Here is a 25,231-nt window from a genome sequence, read left to right on the forward strand (position 1 = left end):
ATCCAAGTTAGTTAGCATATAGTGTAACAATGACTTCAGGAGTAGATTCCAGTGATCCAACCCCTACATATAACACCCCGTGCTCAACCCCACAAGTGTCCTCAATGCCCCTTGTCCATTTAGCCCGTGCCCCCAGCTACCTCCCCTCCAGCAACCCTCAGTTCTCTATATTTAAGAGTCTCTTCTGTTTTGTCCCCCTCCCTGTTTTTATATTATTTTTGCTTCCCTTCCCTTATGTTCATCTGTTCTGTGTCTTAAAGTCCTCATATGAGTGAACTCATATGATATCTGTCTTTCTCTGATTAATTTCGCTTAGCATCATACTCTCTAGTTCCATCCACATAGTTACAAATGGCAAGATTTCATTCTTTTTGATTGCCGAATAATACTCCATTGTGTATATATACCATATCTTCTTTATCCATCTATTGATGGACATGTGGGCTCTTTCCAGACTTTGGCTATTGTCGACAGGGCTGCTATAAACATGGGGGTGCGTGTGCCCCTTCGAAACAGCACACCTGCATCCCGTGGATAAATGCCTAGTAGTGCAATTGCTGGGTCGTAGGGTAGATCTATTTGTAATTTTTTTGAGGAACCTCCGCTCTGTTTTCCAGTGTGGCTGCCCCAGTTTGCATTCTCACCAGTGGTGTGAAAGGGTCCCTCTTTCAGTGTCTGGGAGCTTTGACTAGTAAAGAATTCTAAGTGGAATTTGGACCGAGGTACGAGATCAGCAGAATATAACATGGTTGTCGCTACGGCCTTCTTGGCTCTAGATTTTCTGTCTCTGGTGATAAGGGTGTTGTTTTGCTTCTCAGTACCGACGGGACACGTTTCATGTGGGAGGTTTACATCCTGCTTTCTGGGGACAGGGGAGGGTCTCAGTGACCTTATACCGGAAGCTTCCCAAGCAGCTTCAATGTAAAATAATCAACACGCCATTTTGGCGGCCTGCCCTCGGCCACTAGAGCGTGGAGATGCTGAGTGCTTTGGGAAGTCACCCCGTGAAGCTGAGGAGAGAGGGGAGGCTGTTCCCAAGGGGGTGTGCTGTAGGCAGAATAGCGCCCCCCAGCGATGCCCGCCTGACGGCTCCCCCTTCCACCGCAAAGGGGGAGCGGAGGATGCGACAGAAATAAGGTTGCTGATGAGCTGACCTCACAGAGGAGCCCACCCTGGCCTGTCTCGTGGCCTGATGCCATCCCAGGGTCCCTACCGGGGGGAGAGTGAGGCAGAGCTGAGACCAGATGAGAGCCAGCCACTGCTGCATCTGCAGACTGGAGGAAGGGCCTGTGAGCCTAAGAGCGCGGGCAGCATCAGGAGGGTGGTAAAGCAGGAAATAGGTTCCCTCCCAGGGCTGCGGGAGGAAGGAACACACCCCAGAGACGCCCAACCAGATCTCTGACCTCTGGAACAGCAGCAAAGAAAACTTGCAACTTGCATGGTTTAGGTCGCTAAGCTGGTGGTAATTTGTTACAGTAGCAACAGGAAATTCCCATGGGATACATGGGGTCCAGGTAGGGGACTCTGAATGTATCCTCGGAGCTCTCTGGCTAGTGGTTAAAGCTGCCATCTGGGTTGCTGCAGATCCAAGTTTCCATGTTGGATGCAGGAGACAGAGCTGGCCTGTCAAATCAGGGCACGGGGGAGGGGACACTGTTTGGTAACCACCACTAGAAAGCAGGTTCTCCCCACGGAGAAAGACGGCACCGGATCCCTACCTCACACCACACTGGACAGAAGCCGCTCCAGGGTTTGGGCGATGCCGCTGGCAGCAGTGTCCCCGTGAAGCCTCCTGGGAGGCGAGCGGTGGCTTCTCGAGGATGCCACCCACCTACTCGGGCAGTGAGCACGTCCAAGGTACGTGAGGCTTTCGGAACCACAGCGGGGATACTTCCTCTGTCGGTGAAAAAGAAACCAGAGCTACAAACTGAGAGCAGGGACTTGAACAGACACGTGCACACATGTGTCCAGAACACCATCATTCACAGTAGCCAAAAGCCACCCAAGGGTCCACGGACAGATACGTGGACAAACAAAGCGGGTCTATCCATACGATGGAGCATGATTCTGACACCTGCTACGTCAAGGATGAAACTTGAGGACATTAGGCTAGTCACAGAGGGATAAACACTGCATGGTTCCACCTATGTGAGGTCCCTAGAGTGGTCAGAATCACAGACACAGCAGGTAGGGTGGTCGCCGGGAGCCGGGGCCGGGGGAACAGAAGTTCACATTTAACGGGGGCCGTTTTCGTTTGGAATGACAAAAAAAGTCCTGGGGATGGATGGTGGTGATGTTTGCAGACCTTACTGGAAGGGTGTTGCTCAATACCCCTGACTTGTACACTTACAGATGGTTCGAATGGTAAAGTTTATGTTGTCTGTGCTTTGCTGTAATAATAATGAAAAAAAGAGCTCTCACTTCAGCTGCACATGCATTAAAATTGGAATGACACCGAGAAGATGAGCAGGGCCCCTGTGCAGGGATGACACAAATTTGGGAAGTGTTCCGTATTTTTAAAGCCTGTTTAAAAAAAAAATAGCTATGAGTAATTTCTTTGTTAATGACAGACTTTTTTTTCAAGTTTGTTTATTTTGAGAGAGAGAGAGAGAGAGAGAGAGAGAGAGAACACAAGTGGGGGAGGGGCAGAGAGAGAGAGAGAGAGAGAGGGAGAGAGAGAATCCCAAGCAGGCTCACACTGTCAGCACAGACCCTGAAGCGGGGCTTGAACTCACAGTGAAATCATGACCTGAGCCGAAACCAAGAGTCCAATGTTCAACCGACTAAGCCACCCAGGCGCCCCAAATGACAGACTTTTAAAAAATCTGAACAAGTGGGCGCCTGGGCGGCTCAGTCGGTTAAGCGTCCGACTCTTGATCTCGGCTCAGGTCACGATCTCACAGTTTGTGGGTTCGAGCCCCACGTCGGGCTCTGTGCCGACAGCATGGAGCTTGCTGGGGATTCTCTGTCTCCCTCTCTCTCTGCCTCTCCCCCACTTGCTCGCGCGCGCTCTCTCAAAATAAATAAACATTCAAAAATCCAAACAAGAGTTTATTCTCACTTTTCGACAGCAACGGTGGGGTGGGAGTGTGGTGGTGGTGGTGATGGGGGTCCGCTGTGACCACAGGCTTCACGTGCTCTGCCTGACTTCCCGGCCTTTGCTCCGACCTGGGGTTGGCTCAAGATGTCAGGGAAACATTCCTGGACTAAACAGTGAGACTACCACCTCTTTGCCCTGGGCAGTGAGATTTGGGGACTTCTCAAAAGCATAAACAGCCATATTTTTAAACACAAGAGGAAATTTCTCTGGCAGTCACCCACTTCCTCCTATTTCTTTTGTTCGGCAGAGAGAGAGAGTAACACGCCCCGTGACTCAGAGGCCGTGCCAGGTGTCGGTGGGGCCAAGCCGCTGCCAGGCACAAGAGCAGTGGGATGGATCTAGTCCACAGGAAGGTCTTCTGGGGCAGGAGGAAATCCAGGCTCGGAGGGGAAGAAGCTGGGAGCGAGTGTGGACAAATCCTGCTCGCTGAGCCTCAGGGGCACCCGAGACGACAGCCCAGAGGCCATCCTTTGAACCTAAGGAGGATTACCGGGTTTCTGAAAGGACTGCACACAAACAAAGGGCCCCAGAGTGTCATTCCTCTGGACGAAACCTCCCAAGGTATGGGCGTCGTCTTTGCATCTTTGTACTGTTTCCCCATCTTTTGCTTGCTCACTCGGCCTTTCTTTCAATACGAACGGCGTGCCACCCTCCTGGGTGTCACTCAGAGGGTTGGAGGGCCCCACGAGGGAGGGGGGCCGGCTTGCTCACCATCACCCCCCGCCACACGACAGCCGTCACGGGGCCGGGCTGCTAAGCGCACGGGGGCTCTGACGCGTGCTGGGGAGTGAGAGAAGCCCCAGAACAGAGCGAACCGGCCCGGCCCGACCCCACCAATATTCTTGCTAAGAAATAGCAACGCAGTCGAGACCTCAGGACGTTATAAGGGCAGGTCTTCTGTTTTGGGAGGGGGGGTAGGGGGGGCGGATTGTGGCCCCCTGCCCAGAAAAGAGCCAGGTTGGTGTGGGATAAACCGGAATCCCATGTTGGAGGGAGAGGGGCAAGTATATTCTAGGCCAGTGCTGCCTGAGGAGATCGAGTGTGAGCCGGGCGGTGATTTCAAGTTCTCAGGAGTCACAGGAAGCATTGAAAAAGAAACGGGTGAAATTAACTTTAGTAATGTCTTTTCTTCAGCCCAATAGAGCTGAGGTAGTATTTCAACATGTTTCAACGTTCAGTCGGTATTAAAATTAAGGTATGCTACATTCTTTTTCTTCCCCCCTGCTAAGTCTTGGAAATCTGGTGCGTGTTTTACGCTGACAGCACAGCTCAGGTTTGACGTTTTCAGTGCTCAGTAACCACGGGTGGCTCGGGGCTGCCGTGCTGGACGGCACAGCTCTGGAAGGAAGGGGAATGATGTCCAGGTAGCCCCTGCACCTGGTGACAGCACAGAGATTCCAGGGGTCACGGTTCCTATTTCCACATCCAATCTAATTAATTACTGTCCACAGGGAGCCATCTATGAGAAGTAGACAGGGAATCTCCACCTTCAGAATAGTTCAAGGCTGTCAAAGGCCGTCCTGCTTGGGGCAAAATAATTTCCATCCCACATTCCACTCCTCCTCAACTCTTCGTATTGTTATAAGTTCAGCTGCTTTCGCTGAGACGCCCAACAAACAGTGGCTTAAGATAAAGCAAGATAAAACGTGCTTCTCTCGTGGAAGATTTGGGTAGGTGGTCCAGGGCTCCTCCGCGATCAGGGACCCAGACTCCTCCATCGGACCCCTCCACCATCCTCCACATGGGGTTCCTGTCTCGTGGCCCAAGACGGCTGCCCAGCTCCTGGCATCACACGTTCATTCTTGCTACGAGAAAGGAAGAATAGGAAATGGGGGGAGGGGCATGCGTTCGCCCTTGACGACAGGAAGGCATTCTGCGCCCCAACTTGAAATATACCTGCCTTCTCGTTCTGAAGCTTCCAGGGAGAATTTAAAGTTCAAAACTGCCCCTCCAAGTTGAAGTCCATAAGAATCAGTGTCCAAGGGTTCAAGTGCTTTGGACAGCCCTGTCTCCCGATTCCTCTCTCCCATCTGAGTCTCATCAGAGCCCGCCTCCTGCAGCTACAGGCTGCAGTGTCTTGCTGACGCTCCTCTGGGACCCAAGGCGGAATTCTCGCCTTCGCATCCCTCCCTCCTGGCAGAGGACCAGCACTGTTGGCACCCCCTGGGAACCTGTCCCAGATGCACATTCCAACCTGGGCTTCGGCGAGCCCTCCACGTGGTCCTGATGGGCATTCCTTTGACACTATTTCCTACTACCTCTGTTGGACCCCCCTGTCCGTGCCTCTGGTCGGGAAAGCGCCTTTGCTGCCTCAATGTCGGGTTGACAATGCACCGCTGATGAAAGCGCAGACCGTGCATCGCCCTGGGCGCTTAGAGGCTCATGGGAAGGAACCGCTCGTGTTAAGCTTTCCTGCTGCAAGGGGGACACGGTGGAAAGCCTACCAGTCTTCTGCGACCCTCGTACAAACTCGTGCCCTGCTGATCCTGACTGGCCGCAAGGAGCCCCGTCCCCAAAGGCTCTTCAAGCCACTGCCTCATCTTCGTGCGTGGCTCCCCTGACACCAGCTCAGCCCACACCCACCCTACTCTGGGGAAGAATCCTGGGCGGGCGCCCCTCCCCCTCCCCGGTTTCCCCCATTCTTCCGAGTCCCTCCGCTGAGCCATCCTTTTGGGTTCTTTTCTTCCAGGCTTCCAACAGTTGGTGCAGGAGGGGAAGTTTCTGGAAGCCTACCTGAGCGTCTCCGCGTCAGCATGGGAAGGGCAGGACCGCGGCCCCCAGTACCAGGCTCTGGCCCAGAGCATGTGGCAGGCGGTCCAGCAGGCTCTGGAGGGCATCAGGCTCGGCCGGGAGCTGGAGCTGAAGCTCCAGGCGGTGCTGGACACTGTGGAGTACACACAGGACAAGCCCCCGAGCCCGGAGGCCGGTACCCTCGAGGACGGCACAGTCGCCACCTGGGGCAGTCAGCTGGAGAGGCTGCTGAGAAATGACGCTGAGGCCCGAGTGCCCACCTGGGACCCCAGGGACAAGCTGGGCCCTTTCCTGGAGAAGCTAGAGGAGGCTGTGAGACAGGGCCTGGGGTCGCTGAGGGCGAGCCGGCTGGGGGCCCGCCTCTGGACGATCTACAGCACCTGCTTCCAGGAGGTCCTCCTCAGCCGCCTCTTGGAGCTCAAGCACTCCTGCGGCGCCAGCTGGAACAGCTGCTGCGCGCTGTATGCCTGGGGCAGGACGACCTTGTTTGGGCAGCTGGGGTGAGTCCTCCTGGAGGAGCTTGGGGTCCTGGGTGAGGGCCCCCAGGCCAGGGCTGCGGTCGACACAGAGCCTTTCGAGGGGCCACCTGGGCAGGGCTGGTGGCCGGAGAAGGCAGCTGCAGCCCCAGCCCGGGGGACACACGCATGTCAGTGTGCTTGTCGTGTGTATGTGCCGGTGCGTTAGCATGTTAGGGTGTGTTTGTGTGTGTGTGTGTGGGGGGGGCTCACGGTCCACACTTGTGTGTGACCAGAGACTGGTCTACGCCAACAGAGCCTCTGGCTCTGGTTTCTCAACCCCAGCTGCCCTCTCTAGTCACTGGGCCTTGTGCAGGGGCGAGGGGCGGGCAGCACAGGCTGGGGAGGGGGCGAGGCCCGGCCTGGAGTCCCCTGCCCTTAGCGCTGAGCTGTCCTCCACAGCCCAGTCCCTCCCCCAACCCCAGCTCAGCTCTGTGCCCCTCGCGGTTCCTTCCAACCCGGCAGGGAGACGCTTCCGAATGCACCTTCCACCTCCCAGAAGCCCACGGCCGGGTACCTCTTGGACTCCATGATGTTTGTGACCTGGATGTCCCAAGTGCAGAAGAAGCTGGTGGGGCTGATCCAGGTAAATGGGTCCAGGAGTCTCCACCACCCGGAGGTCTCCTTGTCCCACATCTGGCTGGGGGACAACAGGGAAGGGGATGGGCCAGGGCGGGCCCCGGGTAGGGCTGCAGGGGCGATGCCGTGCCGATTCTGGCCCTTGAGCACTGTCATGTGGGAAGTAACCACGTGCCGTGGGTCTGAGGTGTGAGGTGTATCGCGGGCCCAGAGAGAGCACGCCAGACCAGAGGTCACTGTCCTGGCCAGTGAGCGCAGTCTGGCCACTTCCACGCCGGTGGCTACAGAGCAGGGCCAGCGAGCCTCGGGTGGAAAGCCGGCTGCCCCAAGGTGGGTGCATACGGTTAATCCTTGGCAGACGGAGAGGACCTAAGGGGACGTCGCAATTTCCTACTATGGTCTTTTTTTTTGTTTTAATGTTTATTCATTTGCGAGAGAGAGTGTAGGTGGGGGAGGTGCAGAGAAAGAAGGAGACAGAGGATCTAAGAGGGCTCTGTGCTAACAGCAGAGAGCCTGATGCGGGGCTCGAACTCACAAACCTTGAGAGCATGACCTGAGCTGAAGTCAGACGTGCAACCAACTGAGCCGCCCAGGCGCCCCTATGATCGCTTTTAACAGACATGACCTCCCATAACGGCATCCCTGGCCGTGGCACAGACACGTCCAGTGTCACGGGAACCGGCGGAAGAGATGTTTTGGGATGCAGGGAAGCTTTCTGCCTATCTCAGCTAACAGACCGAGAAACTAAGCTTTACGACCGTGAGGCAGAGAATCAGTATTGGCCTAACGGGAATTTTCCAGTAGCTGGTGCGCAAGTGCCCGGCCCTTTCCTCGCCGGCAAACTCAGGGCTCTGAGTTTTGAGGCCCCTTGTCCTTCACGGCTCTCCCCAAAACTGTGGCGTCGCAGTTTGGGCCGGGTCAGGGAAGACGGGGCTCCTCACTCCTCGCTGTTCCACGCTCCAGCCGTCAAGGGCTGCGCTGCGGTGTCCGGCGGGCAATTCACACAGGCAGCCAGAGCGCGAGCAACGGTGCCGCCTTCCGGGTCGTGGCGCGGCGATGCCCGCGAGAGGCCTGATGCCGGGCACCCGTGTCGGGTGAGGGCTAGCAGCCGCCGTCAGTGGCGTCGGGCAGGCAGCCAGACATGAGCCTCTGGCAGGGCTGGGAGGGAAAAGGTACCGAGGGCTGAGCTGGTGGAGACAGTCAGCTTCCAGGCTGCCCCTTTCCGCAGACAGGAAGGCCATGGCCCGCCAGGGGCCTTCAGATGGAGGTACCTGGGCTAGGAAGGAGACCCAAGTGGGAGTCTGGGCAGCCGACCTGAGGACACCCCCCTTCCCTGGCCGCACTGTGTCGGCCGTGTGGCCAGCCGGGTGAGGAGGACGGCTTCCCCTGGGGGGACCTGCTAGGGACAGCCTCTGTCACTGCCTGGGGTCGGGCCTGAGAGGTCACACTCAGGTTTCTTCTGGCCGGGAGCTGGTCTCCAGGGCCCTGGGGCTCCCTGGTGCAACCTGGTCCCCAGTGGTCCGTGGTCCCTGTGTCCCCAGACTGCGTGTCTCTGGACCCTGGCGGCCCTCTCAGCTCTCAGCCCACGCCCGCCGATGGGCTCTGCTGTCCGCGAGTGGGAGCTGCCCATCACCCCCAGGCAGATGAGCGGTCGGGGGTGGGAGCGATGGCCTGGCCAGGAACGAGGAGGAGAGTGTATCTAGACGCTGATGCACAGAGGGCCGGGGGCTGTGAAGGGGAGGGTTTACTCAGAACTGGGTCCCTCGTTGGTGGGCGGATTTCAGGCTGCTGGTCAAGGGGGGAGTTCCTGGGCGGGCTCTGGTTCTTACTCGCTCTCCTGTCCTCAGTTGGGGCGGAGCCCTGGAGAGAAGCCTGGGGATCAAAGTTGCTTTTACTGTTTTCTGGGCAGGAAAGGCTGGAGGAGACTCTAGAAAATGTCCTGATCTGCGATCAGAAAAAGTGGGCTCCGTTCTCCCACCCAACGTTCCTTGAAATCTTCCAGGTATTCGCCAGAGTCTTTCCGGCCCACCACGTGGGTCCCTGGCCCCTTCCTGAGCGCCCCGCCTGGTGTGTGTGGGGGTGCCTGGAAGGATGGGGTGCTGGGGGGCGATGACTGACGGGTGGCCGGGCGCATGTGCAGCAAGGACGGTGTCAGTGACTGAGGGCGGCAGGCACAACAGATGGGGTCCCGGTGCTGGGCTGCAGGGCGCATCTTCTGGAGACAGGCCTCCTCCTGGAATGTCTCAGCTCACGAGACTGCCCGGGGCCTCAGGTAGGATCTGCAGAGAGACCAGTGTCTGGGGATGCCTCGACGAGAGGGTCAAGCAGCCATGGGGGTGTGGGATGTTTGGCCTCGGAGGAGAGGCCACCCCGTGTGTGGGGAGGGGGAAGGGTTTTTGTTGTTGTTGTTGTTGTTTTAAAGAGGATCTGTGCTGGGAGTTTCTGTTGCTTCTCTTGACTGCTCAGAGTTGGAGGGAGAAAACATGTTATGCATCCTCAAGGCCTTTATGCCAACAAGCCCCGTTCAGAGTGTCAGGTGGGGAGCTGGCAGCTTCGTGGGGGGGGGGGGGAGGGTGGCGGCAGCCTCTGGGCCAGACAGGAGAAGCCTAGCCACGCGTGGGGATGAGGAGGTCGTTCAGGCTGTCTGATTGCAGGCTGATTGGAGGGTTCGAGGGAGAGAGGCCTGCAACTCAGGTGGGGCCCGGAGGGGTAGTGAGGGCCTGGCGGGAGGCGTCTGCTCTGTGCCACCGGCAGCGGGGAGAGCGGCGGAGGGGTGTGGGTGCAGCTCCCGCGCGTCAGCCCTTCCTATAACAGAGTTGGGGGGGACACGGTCTCCCAGGGTCCGCCGGCTGTGTCATTGGTCCCTGGGTTCCCCCCTGAGAGGCCACTTGCTTTGACTGGCAGCTGCTGGAAGAAGCTATAACGGCAGCAAGACCCATTGGACCATCGGTCACTAGCCAAGTTCAAGCCATGGTTCTGGAAATATTTTCAAAGTTTCTGAACAGGTAAGTGAAAAGGTGGTCGTTGCCTAGAGAAGGAGGTACGGGTGTCTGGGTCCACAGAAGCCCAGTGAGAGTGCTAGCCGAGCCTCCGCCCGCGGGCCACCGGGTGCTTGGCCAGTTCCCGAAGCAGGGCTAGGGGTGGGCACTGGCTTTGGGTGCCCCCAGTCTGGCCTGCTCCACCTCCCGCCTGGCTCTGGAGGCAGCCCCTGTGTGACTGCGGAGACGTCCCATGGTGGCACCTTCTGACACGGTGTCTCCGGCCTCCCGTGGCTGTCAAGCTAGTTCCATGGAGGGACTGCAGTTAACTTTTACTTAATTTTAGTTAATTGACCTTTAAACACCACCTGGGGCCGGGGCTCCCGTACTGGACAGCAGGACTGGGAGGAAGGGGGAGCCCAGCAGGGCGGTCACGAGCATGCAAAGTCGAATTCTGTCTTTATCTGAAACTTCATGTTTTGCTCATTCTGGATGTTTTGGATCGGTTTTGATTTTTTAAAATGTTTCATCAAAATATTATCTTGGGGCACCTGGGTGGCTCAGTCGGTTGAGTGTCTCACTCTTGATCTTGGCTCAGGTCATGATCTCATATTTCGTGGGATCGAGCCCCACGTTGGGCTCCGCACTGAGCCTGGAGCCTGCTTGGGATTCTCTCTCTCTCCTTCCCTCTCTCTCTCTCTGCCCCTCCCCCCCAATAAATAACTAATAAAAAATGATCTTGGTTACTAACCTTGGCCAGGGACCTGGAAGACTGCCCGTGTCCCCATTTCCTCTGCTTTTCACTGTCAGAGTCCCGAGCCACACACCCAGCTCTGTCCCAGGCTAAGGATTTGGGTGGGGACTCTGCCTCTTTCCCGACGGGCTGGGGCTGGGCTCAGTGTTGCAGGGTCCTTGGGCCCCTGTGATTAAGAAGCATGCCTTGGGCACAGCGCGGTGTAGACCACATCACGAGGCCCCTTTCTCCGGAGACTTCAGAAGTGGCTGTGTTCACCTGGGCCAGGCTCCACAAAGGGTGACTGTGAGGCAGGTTACTTAAGAGAGGCCAGGGATATGGATTGTTAGGTGGAATCAGCCAGGTTTTAAATGTTTAAGAAAATGTTCCTGGGCCGCCAGTTTGATCTGTGTTCTAGGGACTCAGACTCGTGAGGGCGCCCCTTCTGTCCTGCTGTTGGGGAGCCAGGGGTGTGTGCTGTCCCGGAGCCTCCCCCTACTCTCTGCTTTGGAGCAGCTTCAGTGGCCCAGCCCGGGCGTGGGGTGCCGGCCTCCCCTTCTTGAGAGCACCCCCAGGCCTCAGCCGACGCTCCCAGGGCTTGGAGGGCACGGCCTCGTCTGCCCGCCTTCCCCTTCACCCGCCGGGGAGGGAGGGCTTCTCAGATACAGCACTGACGCAGCTCCAAGTCCACGGGAAAAGCCACCCCCATCCTGTTCTCAAGCATCTGCCACCAGCGGTCCTCCAGGGCATTCGGTGAAAATGTCTTTAGGAAGCATCTGGCTGCCGGGTCTGGCACGGAGCCAGCCCAAGTAAACCCCGGCTGCCTTGTCAACATCTCGGTCCCTGCAACCCACGTTTGTGGTTCTGTGAAGGAGGCGGCCTGTGGGGCTGGGGCTGGTGGGCGGGGCCTGCGGCTGGTGGGCGGGACTGCGGCCGGTGGGCGGGGCCTGCGGCCGGTGGGAGGGCCCTGCGGCCGGTGGGAGGGGCTGCATCTCCCGCTTCACCCCGCAGGTACCAGGACAAGGCTGTCCACTTCCTGCAGCAGAACGCCACTGCGGGGGCCTTCCCCGAGGTGCACGTGCTGGGAAACTGCTGCATCCTCAGGTGCGTGGGGGCGTGACCCGGGTGTGGGCGGGGCCGGTGGCCCCGGCAGGCTAGGCAGTGGACGATCCGGATTTGCTGTCTTTTGTGAAAAAAGTGGGAGAGGAGTTTTCCACTGTACCTTTTGCATTTTAAGGCACGTGGATACAACAGTCTCTAAGTACAGAGAGAAAAAACAGTGGGATGGGATAGACAGCAACGGCAGCAGAAATGAGGGAGCGTCAGCCTCCCATCTGTCCCAGGGTGCACAGAGGCGCAGGGGTGTGGCCGGTGTGCTGCAGCTTTGGGGCTGTGGCAGGGCTCTGGGCCAGGCCCCACGGACCCCCTTTGGTTACCCCAACAGGAAAACGTGGCAGGAGCTGAGTCAGGCATGCTTTCCACCTGCAGACCTGGTGACCGCGGTACAGGGTGCCATCCACGCCATTGAGAGCCACAGCCGGGACCACCTCCTGCTTAGAGTCAGAGCCCTGTGCCAGGTGATGCCGTCCCCGCCCCAGCACTGGCGTGGGGTCTCTTCTCCTAGAAAACCTAGGCAGAAGGCGCCTGCCCGTGTCTCCCTGGACTTCTGCCCAGCCCAGCAGAGCCTTTGCTGGGGAGGGACATGGCAGCGATGACAGAATGGGCTAGAGATGTCTCTGGCCAGCCACCCCCCCCCCCCCCCGCCTTCCCCAGCTTGCCTTCTCTGTCTGCAGCAGAGGGGCAGGGCCAGCTTCCCGTCTGACCTGAGGTAGGGGTCCTGTCCGATGAGTGGGCTTAGCTTAGCCTCCCTGCCACTTTATGAGGCCTGGCCCCCTCCTCATGGAGGGTACCTCCCTCTGTCCCCTCTGGCCAGACCTGCCTCTTCCTTTCTCCACCTGTGTGATTGCTCTCCTGCCAGGCCAGTTGAGGCCTGACATTGGCTCCCCTCTCCCCACCCTGGCTCTGACCGGGCTGCATTCCCAGGCAGGTGAGGTCCCTTCACTGTGTCCCAGAGCCGCTGTGCCTGCCCGGCTTTGTCTCCCCCTGAGCTGCGGCTGCCACACCAGAGGATGAGGTCCCTGAGGATGCCCAGAGGCTGACCCTGGAGCCGAAGCCCTGAGAGGGCGAGGTGGCCTCCTAGGATGTGGAAACCACAGGAGGGAATTTTCCATACAGATTAGGGGTTCAGGGCCCTGTCCTCATGGGGGCCTCCTGGGTGGAAGATGGGAGGTACTGGTGGTCGGTCTCCACTCCTGCAGTTCTAGCCAGCGGTTCATTTTCCCCCTGGGGACCGGCTCCTGGGACAACTGCCATTGGATTTTCTGCAGAGTTGAGCACCTGGCAAGCCCTGGGGAGGTCTGGTCCTCCCAGGGTGACCAGCAGCCTGTCCTTGCCTCTCCCTGGGCTGTGGCAGACATGGCTTCAATCCCAGCATTCCGTTCTGCTCTGGCCCGATTGGAGCCCCGGGGTCTTTCTCCACACAGAGCTCCAGGCAGGCGGACCTCATGGATTGGACGTTGGCACCGTCTTTTACAGATGGTGCCGATGAGGCTGCGTCTGCAGACGGGGCGCTGGAGGGCTGGGGTGTAGCGGGGACGGGACTTGCTCAGGTACCCTGGTAACACCGAGGAGGCTGGCTTTGCCCCTCTGCCCATCCTCTGTGGCGTCCACTGAGAACTGAGCAGGCCCCAGTCCCGTGTCTTGGGAGTCTGATCTGGAGGGAAAGCATCATCGAGGTCTGGTGCCAGGCCAGTCCCGTGGGGACAAAGGGGAGAGATGCGGGGGTACTCAGGAGGGCTCCAGGGAAGAGCTCGGGTCAGGGGCTGCAGTCTGAATCTGGGGTGCTTTCAGAGATCGGCAGGAGGAGGGTAGACAGAGCTTTGGGACAGACAGTGGGTGAGCTTCTGGCCCAGGACTGTGCCCTCAGTGGGGCGAGGCGGGGGCCCAGAGGCTGGAGGAGACCGGCAAGGGTGGGAGGGAGCACGGCCGGCCTGGGCACCGCGGGCCCCCGTGACATCCGACCCTCCTGTCCTCAGAATCTGCTGAGGGGCCACTTCGGGAGGAAGGAGAGGGATCTGGTCAACGCTCTGCAGTCCCTGTGGCAGGGCCTGGAGGGCTGTCCCAGCCTGCACTCCACTCCCGTGTATGAGGTAGGAGGCCGATTCGGGGGGACTGACTTGCTGGCGGTCACCCTGAGGAGCTGAAGCAGGCACCCCTGGAACCCGGCGGTTAGGGGTTCGATGTGGCTGGTGGTGGGGACAGGCCCTCCGCAGACCCGTGCTGGAGGAGTTTGAGTAGCATCCGCCTCCCCGCCCCCCCCCCCATCCCCGAGGGTGCACCGCTAAGGCCAGCCAGACAGTGTCCTGGGACAGCTTTCACTCGGGCCTCTCCATCTTGTCTTGTGGAGAGCAGAGCATCATGCAAAGTTTGCACACGGTGGTCTTTGGGGAGTACGTCCAGGCCCTGGCCACCCACCTCAGGATGCTGGCGCCCAGGAAGTGGGGGAGCCTGAGGATTCAGGTGGAGACGGACATCTGGAAGTTGGACAACATCTTCAGGAAGCACGGGGTGAGCCGTGGACCCCTCGGGTAGGCCAGGTGCTGGGAGGGGGTCGCTTTGTCCTCCCTTTCCGGTTCTCGTCTCTCCCGGCCCCCTGCCTGGGCCGGGTGTGCTGTCCTCGCCCAAACCACACTCAGACCTGCTGGCACTGGGCCTCGAATCCCACACACAAGGCTGGGGCCAGCTGCTTCCACGGCGACACTGTGAGATAGGGTTGGGATGTCGCAAGCTGGGGGGAGGCAAGCCCTCCCAGGACAGGTGTGGGGAGCTCAGGAGGTAACTTTGGCGGGACCAGGCAGCTCTGACCAGCAGCGCCCACCCTGGGGCCTGAGGGCTAGACCTGGGCTCTGGGCCTGCAGGTGGGTAAGGGGAATGGGTCCTCCGGAGAGACAGGAAGCCGGGAACACAGGGCCCATGCTCACGTACCAGCTGCTCCCGGCAGGGTCCCGGCTTGGCCATCCCAGAGGAACCCATCCTGGGGATCTTCCAGCTCAGTGAGAACAAGGGCAGAGAGACTGTGGATGATTGGCTGGCCTCCTTCAGGGACAGATTCCCAGGTTATCTGAGGTACGAAGGAGAATAAGGAGCTGGGGAGGGGTTGGTAGAGAGGGGGACGGGTGAGCCTGCGGAGGTGGGGTACTGCCAGGGGCCCCAGTGGGGGCAAGGCCGCACCAAAGCGTGGGCCCCTGGGTATGGAGGGTCAGTAGCTGCCAGAGACTGAGAACCCTAAGCTGGAGTCTCACAGCTCATTGACCCCTATTCCCAGAGAGGGAAACTGAGGCCTGAGAGCAAGGGTCTGGGCAAGGACTTGCCCAGAGTCCCCAGCAAAACACGGCAGGCAGTGCAGGACCATCACTCACCTGGGGTCTTAAGGGAGGCTGGTCTCCCTGCCACCCTCAGAGTGCTCCCATCCTGACCCGTTCCTAGAGTTCCCAGGGCTCCCTGGTAGGTCGCCTAGGGGTCCCCGGAGGGAAGGGCGGGTGGAGACTTGGGGAATGTGCTAGTGTCCCAGTCGCCCTGGAAGATACTGCTCTAGACTTCATTGGTGGGCACTCCTGGGTACGCGGACCCCGTGGTCACAGGTGCACAGACCCAGAGGCTCACAGGTGCACAGAAGCTCTCTCCTCGCTCCCTAGCGTGCAGGACCAGCCATGCAGCTCTGTGGACTCGGAGGTTGAGGTCAAGGGAAGATCCTGCTGCTGCTGCTGCTGATGCCCCAGCTCTGCACCAGGTGACTGAGGGTGCAAGTCTCCAGAGCATCCCTCCAGGGGAGGCGATAGGGCAGGGTCCAGCCCTGGGCAGGGTGGCCAGGGCCGTGGCTCTGGAGATGTGGAGGGAACCAGGTCAAAGGGCACAGCCGGATCAAGGTCCAGTTGCCGTAGCAGATGTGGCATGGCCAGCCTGGGTCCCGCACCTTGTGCTCTCGAGCACAGTTCTCAAATGTCTTGATCTCAGGACCCCTTTACTCTGAACAGTCACTGAACTTAAGTGCTGTAGCTTACGTGGTTAAATCTAAGAGTTACCACATTAGAAGTTAAAGCCAATAAATATTTAGTAATTCATCTACAATATTGGTTAAAATAGTAATTCACCAAAATGGAAAATCAGTATTTATTAAATCACTAGAAACAAAGTAAATGACAATATATTATTTATATGTGAATATATAGATTTGAAAATAAATTAACATTTATACAGAATAACACTAATTTAGGTATATGAATTTATTAAAAAAAATAAACCCATAACATGTTAACATTATGGCAAATAGTGATTTTTAAATGGAGAAATTAAGTATTTTCTGCAATAATAACAACAAACTTAACAACATGGGTGTCATTGTTTTATATTTTTGCAAAATCTTTGTCTGGCTTACCAGGAGACAGGTAGATCCTCATTTATTGGCTACCGTGTTCACTGTGTTGTGACATGTTTTGGCTGGAGTATATAAGGAAGGTCCAGCCTCTCATAGACCAGTTACTATTGGGGAAAGAGAGGGTATTTTAATGCCTCTTTTAGGAAATCATGGCCAGTCTGCTTTGATATCACACCTTTCCTGGACAGGTGGTAGTTTATTAAAGATTAGGACGTACATTCTGAAACCAGCTTGATGAATTTTATGAAATTTGCATGCTCTGTTGTAGTAAAGCCCCTCGGTCTACTTTGCACTTTGAAATGGCTCTTCTACCCATATGTGATTTTGTAGCATAGAGTGTTTGTCACCTGGCAAACACAGGTTCACACAGTGATGTGGATCTAGATGTCAGCATGCTTTATCAGACCTTGTCCATAAAGCACCTTTGTTAACATAGCTATCAGTTTCATCAGGAAAGTCTATAGCTGTTGGGAATCCCAGGCTCACAGTGGAAGACACAAGTTTTCCAAAATCCCAATTTTTGCTCGAGAGCTCAAAATTTTATCATTGGCAACAAACACCATCAGTTGTTTACCTTGAAGTGGCCAGCTCACATCATTCATTTCCAAGAACATGCCATCAACAACTGAACAGTCTGTCCATGGGTCATTCTTTCAAGTAAAAGTGGTGTTCCATGAAACAAGTAGCTAGTTCAGCTTGTAACTCAAATGTCAATTGCACAAGTGCTTTTCCTCAGGGCGGCCATTGTCTTTCACTGTGCAATACAAGGGCCAGGTATGAACTGTGTATTTCTGCATGTGGGATCTTAAAAATTTATGCATCACAAATTTTGTGTAAATCACAAATTGAGATTTAACAAGAGTAAGTATTTTTACTCTTTTATCAGCACTTTTTAAAGAGAAACTGGATTTTTTTTTTTTCCTGTGGGTACATGGTGGTGAAGGACACTAGTAGAATTTGGTGCCACTGCTTTGGTGTGGGCCAAGGTTCTAGCAACTTTATCCGCCATGGCTTTTGGGCCATTGGTGTTAAGTGTCCACTCAGCGAAAGGGGCATATGAAAAGTTTTGACCTCACAGGTTACCTGAAGGATCTCAGGTCCCTGGGATTCCACGGAATATATTTTGAGAACCACTGATCTAGCTGCACTGGGCTCTTCTCCTGCCCATGTGCCTGCTCTTGGTTGACTCACATGAAATTGTTGATATTTGGTCAGATTGTCTCTACATCTTTGTATGTTCTGTTCCACCTACCTGGAGTGTCCTTCCCATCTGTCGAAATTCTTCTTTCAGGCCGCCAAGTCTGTTGCTCATTTTCTTTCCCAAGATGCACATCACAGTCTTCCTCTGGCCAAGAGCTGTCTTGTCTGTTCATTGGCAAGTGGCTTGATGGCAGAGGACCAACCACATTTGTCTTTGTCCCCCCAGGGTCTGGCAGAACCCTGACTGCCCTGAACAGAGGTGGAGGTGAGCAGTAGCTTCAGGGAACCTCGGGCTGTGGAAGTTGTGTGACTCCAGCAGCTACCTAAGGCAAAGGATCTGGGTGCCCCTGATCCCAGTGCCCACCCAGTGGCCACTTCATAAATGACAGCCTGATATTCAGGAGGAAGCCAATCCTTCCGAAGTCTGGACTCTTCTATCAGAAGGAATGCCTGGGGCATTTACCCTGGAACCCAGCCACCAAGCTATAAGGTAGGCCAGGCCTTTTGGGAGGCCACGTGCAGGTGTCCCAGCCAGCGACTCTACTGAGGACCCAGCCAGGGCTATGGACGTGAACCCCAGATGTTTGAGTGAGGAGAGCTTCAAGATTCCTGCAGCCCCAGCTGCCGTCTGATGTATTATCAGAATTAACTTGTGTCTGCACACCTGGACACTTGCCTGGTGTGGAGACCCCCACACCTGGTGTCAGAAGAGCAGTCGCAGGAAATGTCTTGGGTGGACGTTCAGGTACCGCTGCCTCCGGGCTACGTGAATAAATCGCAGCCGACAGGCCTCTGGTTAACTCTAGAGTTGGAAGCAGTCATTTCTCTTTTTCCTTTTTTTTGTCCTCCTTGTCCTCATTCTCCTTTCTGGAAAATTAAAGAGTAGCTCCTGTACATCTGTGTTTGTGGTCTGTGACCTCGACCTTGCATAGGAATTTAAACACCGTGTTTAGCGGATCCCCTGGGCTCAGATAGGTAGTATTTTTATATATATTGTAAAAGAAATGTGCAGTTTGGGTCTGTAGTTCCTTGTTTTAATTTTATTTATTTATTTTGAGAGAGAGAGAGCACGCACAAGCAGGGGAGGGGCAGAGAGAGAGAGAGAGGGAGAGAGAGAATCCCAAGCAGGCTCCATGCTGTCAGCAGGGAGCCCGATGTGGGGCTCAAACCCATGAACCCTGAGATCGTGATCTGTGGTGAAACCAAGAGTCGGATGCTTAAGCGACTGAGCCACCCAGGCGCCCCTGGGTCTGTATCTCCTTTTTGTCTCTAGAGATGTTGAAGAGTTTTCAATTAAAATTTCCCGGTGGAAGGGTCTTTTCATTTTTAAGACCTGGTTTCGTTGCATGATACCGTAGAATGCTGCCTATATGATTTCTATTTCTTGGGACTTATTCAGCCTGTAGCCCTGATCATCCCCGTCCTCGACCCCAGCAGGCCTTGTCCACAGGCCACAGCCTGGCCCCTCCCTGGGACGCTGCTCAGGTCAGTGTCCTTGCCCCGGGAGGACCCTCAGCTTGGTGGGGAGGCCCAAACAATCAGGAACATAGCCACCTCCCACTGCCTTTTTTCCAACCCTGGCCCATCCCGAGTCCTTTGAGTTCCCAGAGCCCCCCGCTCAGGTCCCGCAGGTCAAGGTGAGCCTGGGGAAGGGGGCTGTCCCTTCATGAGCTGGGGTGGGAAGTCTTTCTTCCTTTCTTTTGTCTCCTGGTCTCTAGACCAGCAGGATTTTGTGGTTGTGCAGAGTCCAAAACTGTGCACAGTTTTCGGCCTGGAGTCCAAAAGGAGGAGGACCTCACGTTCCTTGCGTCTGAAGAAAGAACTGGCTTGTTCGTCCCTGGTCCTCTCTGTCCTCCGGCCCTCCTGCCCAGCGCTGCCACCTGCTGAAGACAACGGCCAGGCTGCCTCCTTCCTGATCTTCCACCGCTGTGGGTCTCGGTCCCTCCTCTTCCTCTCTCCACCCGGAGAGCCCTCTTTTCTCTGACTCGGGCCCAGGACTGTGTCCCTGGGGTTGTTTCTGAGCGGGCAGGGCAGGACCATGGCTGGGAAGGATCGGGAAGCCCTGACATGCTTGGTCTAGGAAGCAGAGCCCTGGGGACAGCCAACGGACCAGCCACACTTTCCACCCCTTTGGACCCAGGGCTGGACCATGGGGAGAGGGTGCTGGGCACTGTGCCAATCACATTACGTAAGCAAGCAGTCTAAGAACAAAACAGAATAAAAAGTTGAAGCCATACGTGTTATTTGAAACCGGCCCAGACCGGTGCTGGGTAGCAGCAAACACTGATCGTCTCCTAAGAACAGTGTCTTCATTCTGGCTGGGTGTCAAAGTACTCCGACAGAGGTGGGGAGGGGCAGATGGGGGGAGAGAGAGAGAGAGAGAGAGAGAGAGAGAATCTTAAGCAGGCTCCACACTCAGAGCAGAGCCTGATGTGGGGCTAGAACCCACGACCCAGGGGTTCATGACCTGAGCCGAAATCAAGTCGAACCCTTAACCGACTGAGCTCCCCCAGGGGCCCCTACAAGGAGTTTTGGGAGGACAATGAACTCCATGCAAAAATCAGCAAGCACACGGGCGAGACCCAGCAGGAACAGTGGACAGCGGGCGGGCTGGCAAAGACCTGGCTCTCGGCCACCCCGTGTATCAGGCACGGACTGTGGAGCGCAGACTAATCGTGCCGGAAGAAATAAATACAAGCTCGGAAATATCTATAGGGCAGATGCTGACTCCCCCTCACTGGGGATTCCTTGTGGCCTTAGGGAGGCTCCTTTGGGACCTCTTGGGGAGCAGAGTCACCGGTGTCACAAGAAAACCCTGTCCTAACATTTCCCCTTTCCTGAGCCTTCCGCGTGTTGCAGAGGAAGTTCATAGCTGTCTGCCTCATGTACAGCAGGACCCTGATGCAGCCTCCAGAAATGCATTAGGACCGGTCTCAGGTGCCCTTGCCAGGACGCTGGTCACACGGTCACAAGGGGATGCTCCTATGTCAGCGGAGGCCCCATACCCACTTTACGCTCTGCCCCAGCCTTTGGTCCCAGCACGCGGGTCCAGTCCTACCTGACTTTGCCCAGTCCCTGCGGGCACACGTTTGCCAGACACTGCAATTCCTTCCTCGGATAAGCTAGTCCCCTCGAGTCAAGACCGACGATCTCGCTTTGTCCCGACCCTGGTTGTTGGTCTGAAGGCATGAGGGTTGGAGAGAATGGGTGTGATCTTCTGAGACTGCTGCCGGAGGCAGGGGCTCGTATCTGCCAGTGGCAGGGTTCAAGTTCTCAGAGCCACCCCCCAGACATCCCCGTGCCAGACCCCAGGTGCCCCGATGTGGGCCCCGACGTGGACGTCAAGACAACGCATCTTCCTCGTGGTTCCGTGGCAGAACACACGGCCCGGAGCTCTCCGCCCAGTCCGCTGCGGCCAGAGGGAAGAAATGTTTAAGGCAATGCTGCCACCAAGATGTTAAGACCTCCAGCGCCACCTCTGTGTTCACCCCCTTCGCGGACGTTCCCCTCGGGCCAGCCGAGTCCACCCCCAGCTGTGGGGGCATCACCCCTGCATCGCGGCAGCTTGAGACTCAGCTGGCCGGTCTCTGCTTCACCAGCTGAGGACCTTCTCAGGTGCCACAGAACGTGCTTGCTCCACGGCCACGGCACCCTGGAAGTGCCCAGGCTTTTACAGTCACTCCCAAGGCTTCCCTCAACAAATAGGCAAGGACAGTCTGGTGGCGAGCAGCCTAGTTTCTCTGGAACACTCCACATGGTACTTCCCAGGGTTCCCAATGGGATGAGCCCTAATTGCCAATGAGTGGGAACCCACTCACCGGTATACTTTGAACGGATGCTGGAGGTCAGCCTAGGATCTGATTTTAAGGGTGGCAGAGCTGAAAATGCGACAGGTCTCTTACACCAAGGATGGGGCTCTGACAGGAACAGAATGACCTGTAGGCACAGATGGAGATGTTTGGAAGGATGGGCCTGAGAATCATCAACCCCGGATTCCTGTGAGCCTGCCGCAGAATCGAGGGGGCCACCCCTGTCCCCGACAGTCTACGGAGCCTTCACCTGAGGCTGGTAACTTGCAAGGCGTCGCTGGGTCTCTAGGTCCGTTGAGGCCCTGCCTTGTTACGTCCCAGCTGATAAACAGGATTGAATAGAGCCCAGCAGGAAATACAGTCCCTGCTCTGGGCTGGGGGGCTGGGAACTGCTTCCTTGCCAAAGGGTTGAGGCACCCGGTTGAAAGCCAAGCCGCTGGCTGACTGCAGAAGGGGCCTGCGGACGCAGCTTGAAACCACCAGGGCAGCGTGAGGTGGGGACTGCCGTGAGCCAGGTAGAAATGAGCGAGAGGGGATTTGTCTATTTGTCCTTGTGGCTCAGTTTTCCTTCAAGTATGTTGAAGCTCTTACAGATGCATAAACCTCATCTGTTATGTTATGTTCTCTTGATCAATAGACCTCTGCTCTTTTTATCTCTGATAATAGTCCTTTTTCTGACATCTATTTTATCTGATGTTTTAAGAGCCATATGGCTTTCCTTTGGTTTGACATGGCGTATCGTTTTCCATCCTATTGCTTTCGCTATATTATCTTCATATTTAAAGTGGGCTTCTTATAGATAGCATAGAGTTGTTGTTTTTTTAACCAAATCTGACGATTTCTGCCATTTCACCAGGGAGTTCAGACCATTTGTGTTTCTGTGATCATGTCCTTATCGCCTCTTTCATCTGTGTCATTATTCGTCTGTTTTAACTCGTTGCTTCCTCTTATCCTTATGGGTTCTTTTTTCCTATTTGTTGAATGCCTGATACTGGGAAATCAGATGACAGGAAGCTTATCTTTTTGGTGCTGGTTATTTTTATATTCTGTAAATTTTCTTGATTGTTGTTCTGGGAGGCAGTTAACTTACCTGGAAACAGTGAGATCAGTTGGGGACTTGCGTTTAAGTTAAGGACCCAAGCAGCATTTAGTCCAGGGTGAGTTTTCCCCGCCCCTGTGCATCTACGCCGAGTCAGGGAAACAGAATGTGTGCACCTGTTCACCAAAGCCGGGGCCAGGGACGTCCCCAGCAGCACCCTCAACCTCACGGCCATCATCAGTAGATTGGACAAGAAGTCTGCTAGACCCAAACAAGGGCATATGGTTCAGCAAAGGGAATGGATGGACGACAGCTGTGCACAGCCCCCTGTGGAATCCCGCCAGCTGAACTCTGAGAGATGCCAGACACGAAAAATCCGTGTTGGGACGTGCGCATCCCTGCGGATGACGGCCGAGACAGGTGACACTCATTCTGGTGTTAGAGGACATCACGGAGCTTACCCACGGGGAGGACAGGAGAGGGATTACCCAGTGGGCTTCTCGGGGGCTGACACATAAGTGCTCGCTCTGTGCACTTACAGTCCGTACATATTTCTTCAACCATGTTACACTTCACTTTCAAAATTTGACTCACACAGTTTTATGGAACGGCTCCATGTAGAAATTGCCCCATCCCCAGTTGCTGTCCCCGGATGTTGTCAGGGCCTAGACCACAGCCACGCCATCCAGCTTTGATCTTGTGACCTATGGCACAGCTGAGAAGGAGTGAGGCCCTGACGGTGAGATGCACTCACGAGATGTGCTCGTGGCTGGCATCGGGGGAAATAACAGCAAAGCCAGGCTGGCACCGGCTTCTCTTTCTAAACGCCCCCCCGGCCCCCACTTTCCCTCCCTGGGGTCAGCTGCCCCCTCGGCACCTAACAACCTACCCGGCACGGCTTCCTGAGCAAAGCTCTGGCAAACAAGGTGGCCATCATCCTGGGTCTACACTGCGAGTTGTCGCTTAGCAATTCTCTTTCACGACACCTGTTTGTCTCTTCCTGGGACAGCCAACGAGCAAAAGAACAGAGAGACGTGGGGCGTCCTCTCAGCATTTAGGAGACAAAGATCAGGGACGGCCCGTCAGAGTTACAGCAACGGGCAGCTGCGAAGGACCCATCAGAGCCACCTTTCTGGGGCCCATGTGACCATCTACGGAAAGCAGGGTGACTCCAGCCAGGAACTTGGTGAGGGAAGTAATTAGTAGCAGGAGGCTCGGGGACCGGGGGGACACAAAATGGTGATTTCAAACTGCTAAAAAGCAAAAAACTCATTGGAAACCACTAGATGTAGAATTTGTTAAACAACGTAGGGGGACTCCCCATCCGACTCGGAGCCGGTCCCCTGGCTGGGAGGGCACGTGGGTGGGGCGACAGGGTCTCCAGGCAATCCGGAAGCCCCGAAGCTCCAGTCACGCCCAAAGCTGGAAGAGGTTTCTGAGGGGGAACGATCTGCCGCCATGCCGAACACCGTGTCGCTCACGAATGTCACTTCATTTCTCAAACACACCTGGACGCAGAGACACGAATAGGAGCGAGGGAGGCCTGGGGTTAAGGATCTGCTGTCTCGAGAGGAAGGAGGGATTCCGGCGGTTCATCTGAGACATCTCTACTGGACTGCATGATAGAGAAGGATTTGGCACGACAGAGCCTGGGTCACAAGCCTCACCCTGAGGGTGTGGAGCCTCAACAACGCTCAGGCTATGACCCAGAGCCATGGGCGCCCGCATCACCGGGGGCTTGTACACGAGGCGCCACATGGGTCCCGCTGGAGAGCACGGAACACTTGGAGGGCAAGGACAGAGCCCTCCCTGGAAGGACCTTAAGGTCCACAGAGGCAGGAAGGGGCAGGAGCTGGAGGGCAGGTCAGAGAGAGCCCCTCACCCAGTCTGAGTCTGGGAGAGGGGAGGGAGGCAGCTGTAGGCAGACAGCTGGTCAGCGGGGCCCCTGGCACGAAGCCACCGAGGTCCTGGTCAGGCTGGCAGGGGGCTGGAGGGAGGCACCTGCTGCCGGCCTGTCCCAGGATGGTACCTGTGGCACCTGTGAAGGTGGGTGGGGGCCACCTGCTCCTTGCACCGGGCCTGACACAGAGGGCCCTGGTGTCCGAGTCCAGCCACCTCCCCAAGGCCGGCCTCCGTGGGCCTCACAGCTGCACTCCCTCACTGGTGGTGAGCCCCATCCCCGTCGGGGCCCAATCCTGGCCCGGGGGGGGGGGAGAGGTAAGGAGCTCAGTGTGGGGGCTCAGGGCTCCCCGACCCGGTGGGCCCAGCTCTGGCCTGCCCCAGGAGTCTCCTCCTGGGGTGTCTTCACTTCCATTTCTAGAAGCCTGGGTTTCAGCTTCCAGAGCGTGGTGTCTGGGGCCCCATCCCCACCCGGAGAGCTGGGGGAGCCCTCGCCAAGTGTGATGCCCTCCGCCAGCTCCATTTCTGACTCTCCCTGTGCGTCCCACGGGTCTCCGTCCTTGTCCTGGAGAAAAGCCACGATGCAGCTCAGGTGGGAAGTCCCCTGAGCCTGGCCCTGCTCTCTCCCGTCCCTGGGCCCCCCACCCCGGCACGTGGACCGGGCCCAGCCGGAGGGCAGAGCAGGGTACTGAGCGAGCTCAGGAGCTGACTCCCTATCGGGCAGGGCCTGGCGCTGGGCGCGCTGCAGCACAGGCAGGGGGGGAAGGCGGCTGACCTAAGGGCAGGATGTGCCCCTGGCTAGGAGGGAAAGTACCCACTGGCCCCGGGGGCAGGCTCTCTGACATCTTAGATGCCCCCCACTTGCTGTGGGGGCTGGGGAGGGCCTGGTGGGTTTGACCTAGAACCTACTGTGAATTTCGTGTCTCCGTGTTCTGCAACCGGCTCAACAGGTGAGTTGAGCCGACTTTCCAGGGCCGGTCCTTTCTGTCACCGTGCAGGTGCCCTTGCTGGGGTGCGCTTCCGGTCTTGGTGCTGGGGCACGCCCCCCACCGCTGCTTGCCCTTCCTTCTGCTGGGACCCCGCGGACCTCCGGACCCCCATGCTGGCCACACATTACAATCGCCTGGGCAGCTC

The 25,231-nt window shown here is 56.7% G+C and overlaps 1 protein-coding gene, 1 long non-coding RNA gene and 1 other non-coding gene across 7 annotated transcripts; all 3 read left to right on the plus strand.

The window, feature by feature from the left end:
* The first annotated feature begins 1,531 nt into the window (after positions 1 to 1,531).
* On the plus strand, positions 1,532 to 18,244 carry LOC124512495 (uncharacterized). 5 transcript variants are annotated; one of them, XM_047080031.1, is made up of 13 exons: positions 1,540 to 1,857; positions 3,348 to 3,661; positions 5,790 to 6,351; positions 6,832 to 6,952; positions 8,855 to 8,947; positions 9,850 to 9,950; positions 11,668 to 11,760; positions 12,101 to 12,233; positions 13,752 to 13,865; positions 14,128 to 14,283; positions 14,717 to 14,841; positions 15,411 to 15,505; positions 17,577 to 18,244. In XM_047080031.1, the coding sequence occupies exons 2-12, from the start codon at positions 3,433 to 3,435 to the stop codon at positions 15,484 to 15,486; spliced, it is 1,803 nt and encodes a 600-aa protein (XP_046935987.1). In that variant the 5' UTR covers positions 1,540 to 1,857; positions 3,348 to 3,432; the 3' UTR covers positions 15,487 to 15,505; positions 17,577 to 18,244. The 5 variants fall into 5 exon arrangements, 2 of the variants coding, with proteins under 2 accessions (XP_046935987.1, XP_046935988.1); XR_006962118.1 differs by lacking the exon at positions 14,717 to 14,841 and having other exon boundaries at positions 1,534 to 1,857; XM_047080032.1 differs by lacking the exon at positions 8,855 to 8,947 and having other exon boundaries at positions 1,541 to 1,857.
* Positions 2,412 to 2,518, plus strand: LOC124512738 (U6 spliceosomal RNA). The gene has a single exon (XR_006962248.1). It is a non-coding gene; the product is annotated as a U6 spliceosomal RNA (small nuclear RNA).
* A 286-nt stretch (positions 18,245 to 18,530) lies between the features above and the next one.
* Positions 18,531 to 19,586, plus strand: LOC124512301 (uncharacterized). Its single transcript, XR_006962097.1, has 2 exons — positions 18,531 to 18,835; positions 19,069 to 19,586. It is a non-coding gene; the product is annotated as an uncharacterized LOC124512301 (long non-coding RNA).
* The last annotated feature ends 5,645 nt before the right edge of the window (positions 19,587 to 25,231 follow it).

The sequence above is a fragment of the Lynx rufus genome, unplaced genomic scaffold (assembly GCF_022079265.1).
Source record: "Lynx rufus isolate CCGP_SWC_20201006 ecotype Redwood Valley unplaced genomic scaffold, mLynRuf1.p SCAF_17, whole genome shotgun sequence".
Lineage (NCBI taxonomy): Eukaryota > Metazoa > Chordata > Mammalia > Carnivora > Felidae > Lynx > Lynx rufus.